Below are 14,513 nucleotides of genomic sequence, written 5' to 3' on the forward strand. Positions count from 1 at the left end.
AGAGCCACTCTTGTTCACTCTTCTTTCCTTCTTCCACTCTTCTTTCCTTTCTTATTTTCTTCTTTCACTCTTCTTTCCTTTGTTCTTTCCTTCTTTCACTCTTCTTTCTTTTCTTATTTCCTTCTTCCACTCTTCTTTCCTTCCTTCACTCTTCTTTCCTTTCTTCTTTCATTATTTCACTCTTCTTTCTTTTCTTCTTTCCTTCTTCCACTCTTCTTTCTTTTCTTCTTTCCTTCTTTCACTCTTCTTTCCTTTCTTCTTTCCTTCTTCCGCTCTTCTCTCCTTTCTTCACTCTTCTTTCCTTTTGTCTTTCCTTCTTCCACTCTTCTTTCACTCTTCTTTCTTTTCTTCTTCCTTTCTTAACCTTTGCATTTCATGCACTGGTATTTCCTTCAGGAAATGCATTTTCTAGTTTAATTTTTAATTTCTATCCCGGGTCTATCTGTGAAAACCGGGGACATTTCCGGGGACAGCTCCAGCCGGGGACAGGCCACCAAAAACGGGGACTGTCCCCGGAAACCGGGGACGTCTGGTCACCTTTTAGTCTAAAAGGAATGTTGTAAAAAAAAAAAAAGGTTTTCTATTAAAATTAAATCTAAAGACACTTAAATTAAATCTAGTTTTAGAGGTGCTCAGACTTCGCACAAAAACACATTGAAAATATTTTGGAAGTTTTCTTTTTGCACGGGCCAGCTTGGGGCTGGAAGGGCTAAACAGACAAATCCTGACCACTGCAGGATGCCTTTACCTTTATGTCGTGAAATTCATGGCGAGTAGTTTTACTGAGGTTGACAGTGTCACTTTAACCAGCACTCCCATTTAATCAGAACTGTAAACTGAACTTTAAACTGTTTAAACTAGATAATGACAGTTATAATAATGAGAAGATTGCATGACAAGCAAACGTAATGTATCTTTACCACTGTTGAAAACAAAACTTGCCATAAAATGACTACCCTAGGCTGGAATTGTTAGGCCGGTCATGATAAAATGCCATTAAGAGTATTATATTTGTTTATTTATGTAGCGCCATTGAAATTGTCTCAAGGCGCTTTACAGAGCCCTGAGCCTGAATTCCCTAGAGCAAGCACTCAGGCGATGATGGCAAGGAAAAACATTTTAACAGAGATGATCCTTGAGCAGAACATTGTTCATACAGGGGACCCATCTTGGGACCCATCCAAGAAACACAGAAGAAGGCATATAAAATATACAGAATTAATAGTGGATAAAAATGTTATGTTATGCCAGTTCATTCAGTTTTGGTTGTAGAACAGCTTAGCCATGTTTAAAACCCCCCAGACCAATAAACACCGTAGACAACGTGCTGGCTGTAACCCGACAACAATTGCGTCCCCTCTACCTGCCTAACCCAAGTGCTACCTAACTCACACTGGTCTTCATGTGGTAAGTCGCGGTGGGTACTTACACACTCGATACCGCTGGCATGAGGAAGCGACCAGTTATTGGCAACAACCCCACTACCACAGAGATGCTCCCGAGACAACCGCTCTAGCCACTTTCACCCCAACACTATCGCACAAAAAAACAAACCAGCGAAACTCAAAGGAGGAACGCTGCTGTACCTAACAGGGGAACAATTGTCCAACACAATTACAACAGCATGTTCACTTACCTTTCCCTGGTCCAGTAGTTTTTCAACTCAGGCCCAGCCACCACGAGAACAATCACCAAACACACTCTGAATCCAAAAACGAACGAGCCCCCATATTTGTCACGTTGGGCTCTCAACCATGACAAATAACAGTCACACAAAGTTTATCATTATTATTTTTATTGTGTACTATTGGTATGATACCCTCCAAGACTATAGTGAAGTGGGGCAGTCAGTGAATCAGTACGGCCAATATCTACTTAGAAATCCACTGCCTTGTCAGTGAGGGGCTCAGTCACATTAAGGAAGTGGCCAAAGGCACTAATTCCAGGAACCTGGAAAACCATTGTCTCTCCACCCTGAGCAGTTTGCTAAATGTGAAATGAATAAATAAGCATAAATAATGGAAAATAAAACATCATGGAAGTAGCCCCGACTCTTTATTTATGTCTTTTGGAACACTGAAATAGAGAACCAAAGAGCAGCAGCCCAATTAGAATCCACAATAGAATCTGTAATTAGCCTGATCGCTGTTTTCAGATAAAGGCCCAAAAAAGAGCTTAGCCCAGACACGAGCCTTAAAATAGGCCAGCCGATCTCTTTCCGCAAGAATCAGCAATATAGCCCGACAGAGCTGTTTCCATAAGCCGTGTTGAGTAGATATTATCTGGTCATAGCCTAAGGGAACCGTTGGCTAAAATATTCATGTCGTTACATACACGAGTGCATGCAAAACACTTGAATGCAGCAGCTTTGTAATTACAAATAAAGAGATGGAAATGGTCTCTTAGTGACTAGCATGTGAAGGCAGCCATCCTCCTGCACCATTTTTTGTGTATTTCCCTTGCAGGAGTGACACTAACATGAAGTCAATGACTTTGATATGAATAAACTACAGAGACAAAAGAGTGTATGACTCTAAACCTATCGTTGGAAATTCAATCTAGAAACCCTGGTAACAGGGGACTCGGACATAAGAGGCTGTTTTAAACAGAACTGACTTGAAATTTTCATCCTTTTTTTTCAGTTTCGTGCTGGTGGAAATCCTGCTAAAGGTCCTGTCATCAGCGCCCAAGAGGCGCAAGCACAGGCCATTTTGTCCCAAGCAAGTGTGAGTGTTTATGTTGTTGTTTTATGTGATCATATAGATTGTTCTAGTTGCAGATACTGCAGTGGTTGTTTCATAGTCTCTTAGTCTTCAGTAAAAAGGGCAAATGCAGTCATATAATGTTGTTTTCTGAACACAAGATGGCCTTAAAGCTGGGGAAATTCAGCTTCAAATTGTCAGTAAAACAAGATGGATACCAGACATAGTATACAGTAGTAATGTGTCTGTCGCTGCCAAATGTGAGTCCCTGCCTGATGTGAGTCCGCATGGGCAAACACAAACGGTTTACGGCAGAAGGCTTCACGCATAATGTGGGTATATTTACAGGTATATTTAATTGTGTTGTAAACGGTGAACAGCTAAGGCTCAACGTCAACATATGGGGCTGGTTTTAACACATAATACCGGTACATTTAATGTTATATTTAATTGTGTTGTAAACGGTTAACAGCATAAGGCTCAACGTCAACATATGGGGCTATGTTGTATTACTGTTACTAGTAATGAATACACTGCTTAACTAATAATTCAATAAACATGAAGCGTAACATCATAAACCTTGGTGGATTTCAAACGTTAACAAATGCGCTTGTCATTCCACTTCATGCTGTACACCACCAGCATTACCCATAGACATATATAGGTCTATGGCATTACCTGGCTCGTTGTACTACAACAGTGTCGCAAAGTGACGCATGCGGACCCACATCAGGCAGGGACTCACATTTGGCAGCGACAGTGTCAATGTTGTATAAAACAGTACAGTAGTTCAGGGTGGTATGACGGATATATCCCTGTATATCCCTCCAATGGTTCTTATGAACTTGATTTGAATCATGATTAGCTGCAACATCTTAGTAGTTTTTGTAGTCATACTGCATTATTATCACCTTGTAATGGAACTGTTCAGTACAGTGCTGCCAAGTAGTATGTAATGTTTGCATTTGTATCATACAAGAAAATGACACATGCTGAAGACTAGGAACCAGTAGTTGGAATGAGACTATGCAATACCATAACTCACTTCTGGATACCATATTGTTATGGAAGAAATATCTCTGTAATCTTCAAAATTAGGTTTGTTGTGTGTGGCAAGTTAAAAGCTCTTGGTGCCTAGAAAGTTTTTGTTTCTTAATGGTAAAATGTGTATACCAAATTTTGTGTTAAGGACACAAACTTGTTCCTGTGTTAAATATTTTTTTAAATGTTTTTTTTACTGCAGCTGCAGATGAGAGGCCTTCCTGGACCACTTGGTCTCTCAGGAAGATCTGGACCATTAGTGAGTTATTAACCTTTCTACTTTTTCTCCAAATACGATCCTGACCTGCTTCTTAATATCTGTCTTTTACAAGGTCCAAACATGGTTCTTAGTTTCTGATCAGCATTGGGAACTTAACCCATTCGATCTCCAGATATTTACAGTTTTAAGGTTTAATTTGTGGATAATCTCTAAATATCAATCCATAAATGTGGAAAACCTCAAAATAATCAGATATCTCAGTTTCAAGGCTTGTTTGGCTTGCTTTTGTCTTCAGGGTCTTCCAGGAACCCCTGGCCGAAAAGGTGACTACGGACTATCTGGACCCCAGGTACTGTAGGATGACGCACAGTGCATCAAAAATATGTTTTGGACTGTTGCTGTTGAGAGAAGAATGAATTAAATGTAACTGCCAATCATAATAAATTAAGATGAATTACATTCAGTATCTTATGAATTATGTTACCTACAAATGAATGTGTGTGATATACGTATAATGTTATTATTATCTTTAATTAAAGGGACCCAGAGGTATCCAAGGTCCTACTGGCCTACCTGGGAAAGCAGGAAAACGAGTAAGCACTTCACTTTGTACCCCTCCAATATCTCAGAGTTTTTTGTAACATATTATATAGTTTCTTATTTGTAACATATTATATAGTCTAATAACATATTATTTAGTCACCTTTTCTGAGTTTCCCTTTTTGGTAGTTTATGTACTGTATGTATTTTTTGTGTATTATTGCTAAATTGCCATTTACCTTCTGTCTTCCCAAAACATGCAGAGGTGTCTGTATGAGGACCCTTTGTCTTGAATAAGATCATAGCAATACCAGAAGTACATATGTAGCTATCCATGTTGAGTGAGGTATGCAGTAAGATTATGGCCATGCAGCATGGAGGATTAACTGTGGGCGAGAATGCTCTTCAATTTCAAAAGTGACAACAGACCCTAAAGGAATCTGTTTGATCCGTGCAGTGTTGTGTGGTTTAATTCACGTGTGGCTCACCCCTGTGTACCCTTTGCAAAAATGAGTAGCTACCCTGTAATCCTGGTTATCAATGACCTGGAAGAGCAACCTAGCTGATCAGAAAAGAAGCAAACTTTAAGTAGTGATGGATGCAGGCAAACACAGGAAGTTGTGGCGAATTTCTCAAGGCACTAACTAACAAGTGTACAGACCAGCACTCAACAGAAAAATACAATAAGTAATGCTTCTACAGTAGTTTCGAAGCCAATCTAAGTGCGAACAGTCTGTCTTATCAGGAGACAGTTTTGCGAGCTGCGTATGAGAGTGCGTGCAGAAGCAACAGGTAGGCTGGGAAAACTGAGCAAGTTTGATGCTAGACGCGTGGCAAATTTTGTCACTCTTCTCCTGAAATTCCGTTTATAAAGCCATTTTTCAGAGAAAGTTGTTAACCTTTCTCATTTAAAGTATCTCTACACTTACTGTGAAATCAGGCCTTCAGAACATTATTATTTGACATGGCTGGGAGCCAGGGCAGAAGGGAAGGAAGGGAAGATAATCAGTAACATGGCAGGTATCAGGATAAGCATGCTAGCATACATATGGCAAATATATACATATCCAGCCTACATGATACATATAAAATGAATAGTGGATAAGATGAGAAGAGAGTATTGAAGTATTGTAGAACAACTTAGTGGGTATACAGTGTGCTCGTACGGTTACTATTACAAGGGTAATTAGAGCTATTAACCTATACCATTGGCGCTATATAAATACATTTGAATTGCCATTTAATTATTATTTTAACTAATACAATTATTATAATTATAATGAATAATTACTGTTAATTAATCTTTCCTGGCAAGACTTGATGTCCAAATGAAAGGAGAAAATAATAAGGAGATTAAAATATTCACATTTTTCTGATGAAAAATCACATTTAAATTGTAGTGTTGGGTTTATGTGAAAATAACATTACCATAACTTACTATTAAGCACACCTCATCTTAATGTAATTATTTGTTACTGATTTCTAATGTGTTTCAATGTTGTTAAAGGGCCGTGGAGGGGCTGATGGCGCCAGAGGTGCACCAGGAGAGTCAGGTGCAAAGGTACTTCCATAATGCTTTCAAAAAGATCTAAAAATTATGTTCACCAAGAAGATTTGCACCTGTATCCAGAAATAATTATCCATTACATAGGCAAAGTACACCAAAACGAACGAACTGAACCATGCACCTAGTCTTCCCATAATATGATTGTGTGAATCTGACAGGGTGATCGTGGATTTGATGGATTACCTGGGCTTCCTGGTAACAAGGGACACAGGGTAAGTTGTTGGACAATTAAGTTGAAATGTTTGGTTGTTTGTTAACACATTTACTGATTTATTATGATCATATTTGTATTATCATCCCATGGACTGCTGGGATGCACATTTGTCCTGTATTGAGTTGTTCATTGCGCAACTTTAATTCTGTGGATTTTAATTATGTACTATGTCAGTCTATGACATTCTTTTAACTTTGTCTTACTAAGTACTACCCAGATACGTATTTGTTGATTTTGCCCCATGTAATTTTACTCATAACTGTTCACTTAATTTAATCAAACATTTTTAGATCCATTACTCTGTTGATGCTCTATGCAGCAACACAACTCATGTTCATGACTGACATTAACATTATACTAAATGTTGAGGTTTGTATTTCCAGAGTGGTGTTTTAGACAGTGTCTATTTGGCAAAAGGGGTCATATTGAGTTTTGATCATTATCGTGAATTTTCGACCAAACTAAGCAGGAACTGATTAGCCCCTCCCCCTTTGATCTCTGACAGGGTGAACATGGTACCACTGGTCCACCTGGTGCTCCAGGAGAGGATGGACCCAGAGTGAGTGTCTCTCTCACTCTTTCTTGCCTCCCAACCCCACCTAATGTGTTTGGTGTATGTTTATGTTTAAACCTCAAACAATACAATACCTATACAATGTAATCTACAGGGAGAGGATGGAGAGATTGGGCCCAGAGGAATGCAAGGAGAGAGTGTAAGTCTAATAGGTGTATGATTCACAAGCGTTTTCAAAATGTCTCAGAATGTTTTTTCATCCATTATTATATTAGATAAAAGCATATGCCAGTCAAGGTTGAAAATAGTTTGATAATCTGTCAGATTTACGGCATTTAATCATTCAAACCATTAGGAAAATGATGCTTCTTAAGTTTTAATCAACTCTGCTGCTAATGCAGCTCTTATGTTTATTAACTTGTTTTTGTATTTACATAGGGTCCAAGAGGACTGTTAGGTCCTAGAGGCTCTCCTGGTGCACTTGGACAGAGGGTTAGTCAGATGTTTTGGTGCTTTATCACAATTATATATCTAGGTTTATTTATTTCAATATCCTTATCAGAAGTTTTGATTTCATGTTTCAATCCCAGGGTCTCCCAGGACTGGATGGTCAAGCTGGACCCAAAGGAAATATGGTATAGCAAAATGATCACAACCTACAAACACACCACACAATAAAATGACATGTATCTTACACCGTGTAGCGTCCCATTTTAACTTTTTGCCACAGGCGTTAGGGGAGTCCCCTGCTATTAAATTGAAATTGAATCTGATGAAGCTATCAGAATCTACCAGAATTGTATTTTGACCAACACAATGTAGTGGTCTTTTAAGTAAGTCCAGTCTCTGTATGAAACATCTGAAAGCAACAAACTACACATTAAACACCTCTAGTTACCAACTAGAATACATTTTTGCCCACAGATGAATACTGCGTTTATGGGATGGGATATTATTTATCATGCCAGCACAAGATGGAACCACTAATTATCATTTCAAATCACGATGAACACAAGAATGGCTCTTGTCGCCATTGTTAGACATTGTTATCATCTATATGCAAATCTTTTTTTGGATTTGCATTTGAAACATACAAAGACAAGAGTGTTAAAATGATGGCTGAAATACTCCTTCAATAGAGTGACTTGATAGTCATATTGTGTCATAATTTCTTTTCACACCAGGAATCTACCATTATAAAATGAATCACATATTCTGAACAAACCATTTGGTATAACACTTAAAAACACATTACATTAAGTGGTGTATAATTAGTTCTTAATGTTAACTAAAATGTCTCATGAAATCACTGGTGGTTAATGTGTGGTAGTGAAACTTGTCAGAGCAGCACCAAAATACATATAATCAGTGACAGGAGTGGAACAGGAGCTGTAGAAAAACCATATGTATGATAATGAACTGATAATGACAGATCTTTTGCATGAACTAGCATGAAAGAATGAGTTATTTCATGGTTGGCTTCCAGCACTGGTAGTTAGATATATCTGTTGTTGTTCTGACACACTGATTTTTTTGTTATTTTTGAGTTGTGTGAGTAAGTTCACCTTCACCACTTTCTTTTCCAGGGTGTTCAAGGAGAGCCAGGAAATGCTGGACAGCAGGGTATCCCTGGTCCACAAGTATGTCTCAAATGCTTTCTTTCTTTTATTTCTCCTTCCTTCATTTAGTTTACTCTGTGAGATGGTTCCATTTGTTTATTATTATGATTTCAGCAGCATTGTTCTCTTGTGGTGATTATTTATTTATTTAGCTGTCAGGAAGTCCCTGTGCTGTCTGTCCTAAGTTCTCTGTATTCAAATAAGTATGTCATGGATCCAGAGCATTGCTCATCATTGCCTTCTCAAAAAATGACAAAAGTATATTTACATTTTATTTGCAAATATTTCAATTCATAAGTTCCATCTGATTTTATAGGGACTGCCAGGCTCACAAGGCCCCATTGGTCCACCTGGTGAAAAAGTAAGTAGATCTCATCAAGCCTCTCTGCTCAGAGCTGTCTTTTATTATTCCGGCAAAGAGCTTTTTTCCAGCCACTGAAATAAGTGATGTAGCAGATTTCATGGGTTTTCAGGCTTCTTGGAGCAGAGTACAACTGAGGGAAGTGAAACCACAAGCTCAGTCACACAAATGCACACGTACACACACAGTACAATGGGACTGAGAGCTAAATGTGTCAGGATATTAGGGATATGAATCGTGGTACTACGATTGGTATGAATGAACATATACTGTACAATGAAACTCTTTATCTGTGTAAGTATAAACTATGCAGCTGTGTTGTCAGACCTCAAAAATTACACATATTTATTGGTCATGTATATTTTATGTAGGGTCCTCATGGTCAACAAGGATTACAAGGATTGGCTGGTGCAGATGGCCCCCCTGTGAGTATTTTGTATTCTGGTATTGATACAGTCTTGAGTTTATGTGGGATGTATGTGTCTATATATATATAGGGTTCTAAAATAGCAGGTTCTGTGGTGTACAAAATGAAACCATGATAAGTCTGAACTATTTTCACCTAAACCACCTGAAATTTGAATATGTGAAACTGAAGTGAAAAAAAAACTAACTGTTTTCAGAAAAGCATGCAATGACTTGGTTGAGTGACTGTGCACCCTGCTCAAATAATCATTTGTTGAATTTTGTATTTTGATTATCAGTCTTCTTAGCCTTTGCCTGTGTCTTATGAGCGTGACACATCTTGACTTGACAATACCGTCTTACTCTACTTGACAAAAAAGTTCTATATCCACATTGCAAAGTCAACCCTTCTGCACCGCCATGTTTCCCTAAAGATTTTCCGCTTGATGTAGGTCTAGGTTCTGTCCAAGCCATTCCAAAACCCTATTTTTTTGGGAGAAGCTGTTGCTTTGTTGATTTGGATCTTTCAGATGCCTTAAGTTCCTAAATTAAAACCATCTGTTTTCTGTAGATATGCATGAGTTCTGGTTGATAAAAGCAGCCCCAAAGCATGATGTTGCTACCAACATTCTTCACCATTTACCTCTTTTGGTGATCTGCTTTGATGTTTTGTTAATGATGTGCTTTGTTTGTTGTTACGAACAAGAGAAGGCCAGGGCTAGAGCAGGTAGATGGATAGCATCTACATTGTCCAAGGGTTCATATATTTGCTATATAGATAGATAGCATCTACATTGTCCAGAGGTTCATATATTTGCTGTCGTTCTTTGCAGAAGCAGAATAGACTTATATCTACACCTTAAAACACAGGCCCAATATAATGTGCAATTATGTAAAACTAGGACTTACTTTTGGCTTCCATTGCCCAGCAGCTTTCTCCAAACGCTGGCTACAGCTATCCAAAGCATCATCCTTTTGATAGGTCAAGTTTTAGCTTCATTCTTATAGTTGGTTTTAAATTCCGTATCAAATTCAAAGGTAATTCAAATGCCACAGTTCCATTGTGTTTATGCATGAAAAACTAAAAGAGATTGTGGTTTCCTTCACTAATTTAAGTACTTGTATTGTTGTATTGATTAAAGTTTTTCTTTTTTCCCTACAGGGACATCCTGGAAAAGAGGGTCCTCATGGAGAAAAAGGAGGACTTGTAAGGGATATGCTTTTTCAACCATTTGTATAAGTTACTTGCCTGAAGCAAACTCAAATTTGATCTGCAAAGCCTTCTGATATCACATAATGTCAGATGACCAAATGTTTTTATGAATTGCATAAGATGAAATTGAAAAAGCTTAATTCTGTTACATTATTTTCCCATTCAAATAGTTTACTTCAATTTTCAAGTTCGATTTTATTTATTTAGACAGTATATAGACATACTGACAGAATGGAATTAGGTGTCTAAATGAGTTGCTTTACACCTATGTGTAAAGAAAGATTATAATGGGGCAAAATTATGATACATTAAAATTAAAGTTCGATAAAAAGATCCAGTAGCCATACATCCGAAAGATGGCAGAGAACAGAAGGAGGTGAGGTTGGACAGAGAGATATGTGAGGTTAGACACAGAGAGAGAGGTGAGGTTGGACAGAGAGAGAGAGAGGTGAGGTTGGACAGAGAGAGAGGTAAGGTTGGACAGAGAGAGAGAGAGAGACATGAGGTTGGATAGAGAGAGAGGTAAGGTTGGACAGAGAGAGAGAGAGAGAGAGAGAGAGAGAGACATGAGGTTGGATAGAGAGAGAGAGAGAGAGAGGTGAGGTTGGACAGAGAGAGAGGTGAGGTTGGACCGAGAGAGAGGTGAGGTCGACCGAGAGAGAAGTGAGGTTTGAGCAAGAGAGAGGTAAGGTTGGACAGAGAGAGAGAGAGAGAGAGAGAGAGAGAGAGAGAGAGAGACATGAGGTTGGATAGAGAGAGAGGTAAGGTTGGACAGAGAGAGAGAGAGAGAGAGAGAGAGAGAGAGAGAGACATGAGGTTGGATAGAGAGAGAGAGAGAGAGGTGAGGTTGGACAGAGAGAGAGGTGAGGTCGACTGAGAGAGAAGTGAGGTTGGACCGAGAGAGAGGTGAGGTTGGACAGAGAGAGAGAGAGATGAGGTTGGACAAAGCGAGAGGTGAGGTTGGACAGCATGACATTTGGCAGAGAAAAGAGAGAGGCGAGGTTGGTGTTGCCAATCTGGGCCTATACTTTTTTGTCTTTGCTGACATAATTTATTAATTTGTAAGTCAACTGTTGAATCATTAAGATTTTAAAAGAACTAGGTATTAAAGATCACTAGCGAAGTTATATATTATAACTAACAAAATATATTCTGTAATTAATGCAGGTCTGTGTTGAGAAGACAAAATATTGTAGCTGTAATTTTGTGAATTCTGTGCATTTTCACAAAAGGCTATGTCTCATCTCTCGATAAAGGAAATTGCATTGTTCTGCTAGATTGCAGATATCATACTGGGGTGTCAGTCTATTTCTTCCTACTCTGTGACACTGACTCTGTAGAGCACTGCTGCCACCTATTGGAGTAGTGGATTGCTTTGTTCTATTTTCGAGTAATTAATAATGCTGGAACAACATTAACAAGACAAGCAGTACCACTTATTAACCCTTGCTTTTGGGGAATGTAAAAACAAGGCCTTAGATGTGGCTGTTATTGGGTGCACTACTTCTAGGATAAAAACAATAGATGTTAATGTTACACTTTTGTTGATAGGGTCACTCTGGTCCTCAAGGTTCTATTGGCTATCCAGGGCCTCGTGGAGTTAAGGTATGATGACTTGTTTAATTTTGCAGTTTTACCTTCTAAAGTTTGTAGATTACAACTTGTGAACTGAAGTGTAATTCTTTGTCCTAAAAGGGAGCAGAGGGTGTACGAGGCATGAAAGGTGGCAAAGGAGAGCCGGTAACAAAGAAATTAACTACTTAAAATCTTAAAGTGTTCCATTTTGTGCTTTGGAAAGGCAATTTGTCATGATGTAGATATTTCTGTGGGTTTAAACAATCAAAGTTTGTTTGTCATCACAATAATGATACATATTTCTGTTTAGTATGTAAATCCTACATTCAAATGTTCAAATATTTCTAAACACACTTTGCATGTTGACTGACAAGGAGAGGTGAGAGTTCAGAGGTTTAAATTAACTAAGAGACCATTCTCATGAGCAGCTGTTTTTTAGGGGGAGGATGGTTTCCCTGGGTTCAAAGGTGACATGGGTGTTACGGGTGAGAAGGTAAGGGTGACTTTTGTATCAAATCTATATTAGTTGAATTAACCATTGTTACTATGAAAATGAATTGCAAATAAAATGATGGTGAGATTAAATGTTTTGCGCACCTCCAAGATAGATAATATGTTTGTGTCCCATAGCACACATTGTTTGGGTAGAGACACTGAAAATAATGCATGTTTGAGATGATGATGTCATCATGATGCACGGCAGAGGAGCAATTTGCTGAATTTGACAAGTACATTGAATCGGAATCATCGACTGTACCTTTAAACTTCAGAATAGACATGTTGAATTAAAAGGCAAGTGTAATAATGTCAAAACAACTTCAGCTGCCTCATATGGTAGGTGTGCAAATATGAATAATGTAATGACATTCCAAATAAATCTCGAATAAGCTGTGGTATAAAATGCAGTTATTGCATAATTTTGTTATCTTTCATGATGACTATATTATTTCTGGGTGTAATATGCAGGGAGAACTGGGTGTCCTTGGGCTCCGGGGGGAAGACGGCCCTGAGGGACCAAAGGGCAAATCAGGACCCAGTGGAGAGTCAGGTCCAGTAGGCTTGGCAGGAGAAAAGGTCTCACCATACTATAACTTGAACTTATTTTTGTTTATTCCATCGGCTTTGTTTCCTAGTTGCTAGTACTGTTCCTTTGTATCATCTCTGTGAACTTGTTTGTAATTATTAAATTAATAGTGGTGTCTTTAATACCTTGTACTCTAATTTTACAATATAGTAGCTAAATAGACATTTAATGACAGGGGGAAACATTGAATGTAATGTTTTCCCATTGTAATTCATGTGTTTCCTGTATTTCAGGGCAAACTAGGTGTTCCAGGGTTACCTGGCTACCCTGGAAGGCAGGGTGTCAAGGTATGTGACTGTTTTTTTTTGTATTTTTCATCTTTCATATTTGACATGCTCGCAAGCAGAGAGCTGTGTCAGAGCCAACCCAGAGGGGTGCAGTAGGTGGGGTACGGAGGAGCTGAAAAGTTCCGAATTTTGTTGCCAGTCAGCTATACCTGTATGTGAAGTATATATAGGTATAAAAACGATTACATTTTATGAGTCTGTGTTGAAATGAGAAACAGCTTATACAAATTGTATTGTGTTAGTATTTTTTAACAGAATATTAGGCAAATTTCACTCAGTTTTGTGATATTGTCTGATGTCTCAGTTACAGAAGCATAATGCAATAATTGTACTGACAAAAATCAGCCTCAAACTCATTTTATGGTGCGCAGTAGGCAGGTGCAATAGAAACTTGTGTGTTTCTGGGTGGTGCCTTATACTTGCATTGTGTCATTTTGCTGTGGGGGGTATGGAAGCCTGGCAAAAGTATGTCATTCTTTGCATCAGCACATCAACATGCATGGAATCTAGTGAGCCACTCATAAAGCCAGTGACATACCTACTCACAGTGGGAACAAGGCAGATACAAAACAATCAAGCTTGCTCTTTGTTAGCCATTTTGACAGAAGCTTGGACTCTAACTTGTTAGCAAGCTTAATTCAATTAAATTACATTTTTATGCAGGGACGTGCACAGGAATTTTGAAGGGCAGTTGCTCTGCCCTGGAAAAAAGGGGCAACACGTTTTGTCACCGCCAATGCCACGCCCCCGTCCCCTGATTGCCAATTTTGCCAATATCATTTTAAACTCTCACTAACCGCCGCGTCCACGCCCCCGTCCCCTGATCGCAAATTTTGCCAATATAATTGAAGAACATGAAGTTCTGCAGCCGTAATACTATTTTAAGAAAATACAGTTTATATATATTTCCTTCGGAGGGGCAACTTCAGTCGAGGAGGGCAAAGGTGCAGTTACCCGAGCAACCTTAGCCCCATACATAACCTTTGTATGTATATAGCACCAAAACAATACAATATTATCAAGTTTAGTAGGATCTATTGCTGTCGCGTAACTACTGTATGTTGGCTAGATAGCCTCTCAAATTTGCATCTTCCCACACCAGTTGGAGTCCAAGGTTTAATTCAGTTGGTTAGTTGTTTTTAGTACATTAATCCCCTAGCGGTTTGTTACT

The 14,513-nt window shown here is 38.6% G+C and overlaps 1 protein-coding gene across 1 annotated transcript in view; it reads left to right on the forward strand.

The window, feature by feature from the left end:
- Positions 1–14,513, forward strand: part of LOC308379013 (collagen alpha-1(XI) chain-like) — an 83,078-nt gene that overhangs the window by 36,087 nt on the left and 32,478 nt on the right. Inside the window, exons 13-31 of the mRNA XM_080856054.1 lie at positions 2,643–2,726; positions 3,946–4,002; positions 4,259–4,312; positions 4,503–4,556; positions 6,011–6,064; positions 6,229–6,282; positions 6,790–6,843; positions 6,953–6,997; positions 7,237–7,290; positions 7,389–7,433; positions 8,385–8,438; positions 8,734–8,778; positions 9,150–9,203; positions 10,346–10,390; positions 11,948–12,001; positions 12,092–12,136; positions 12,411–12,464; positions 12,938–13,045; positions 13,289–13,342. Coding sequence (XP_080712180.1) covers positions 2,643–2,726; positions 3,946–4,002; positions 4,259–4,312; positions 4,503–4,556; positions 6,011–6,064; positions 6,229–6,282; positions 6,790–6,843; positions 6,953–6,997; positions 7,237–7,290; positions 7,389–7,433; positions 8,385–8,438; positions 8,734–8,778; positions 9,150–9,203; positions 10,346–10,390; positions 11,948–12,001; positions 12,092–12,136; positions 12,411–12,464; positions 12,938–13,045; positions 13,289–13,342 — 1,068 coding nt within the window. The remainder of the gene's footprint in view (positions 1–2,642; positions 2,727–3,945; positions 4,003–4,258; positions 4,313–4,502; positions 4,557–6,010; positions 6,065–6,228; positions 6,283–6,789; positions 6,844–6,952; positions 6,998–7,236; positions 7,291–7,388; positions 7,434–8,384; positions 8,439–8,733; positions 8,779–9,149; positions 9,204–10,345; positions 10,391–11,947; positions 12,002–12,091; positions 12,137–12,410; positions 12,465–12,937; positions 13,046–13,288; positions 13,343–14,513) is intronic.

Source organism: Sprattus sprattus (assembly GCF_963457725.1).
Source record: "Sprattus sprattus genome assembly, chromosome: 18".
Lineage (NCBI taxonomy): Eukaryota > Metazoa > Chordata > Actinopteri > Clupeiformes > Clupeidae > Sprattus > Sprattus sprattus.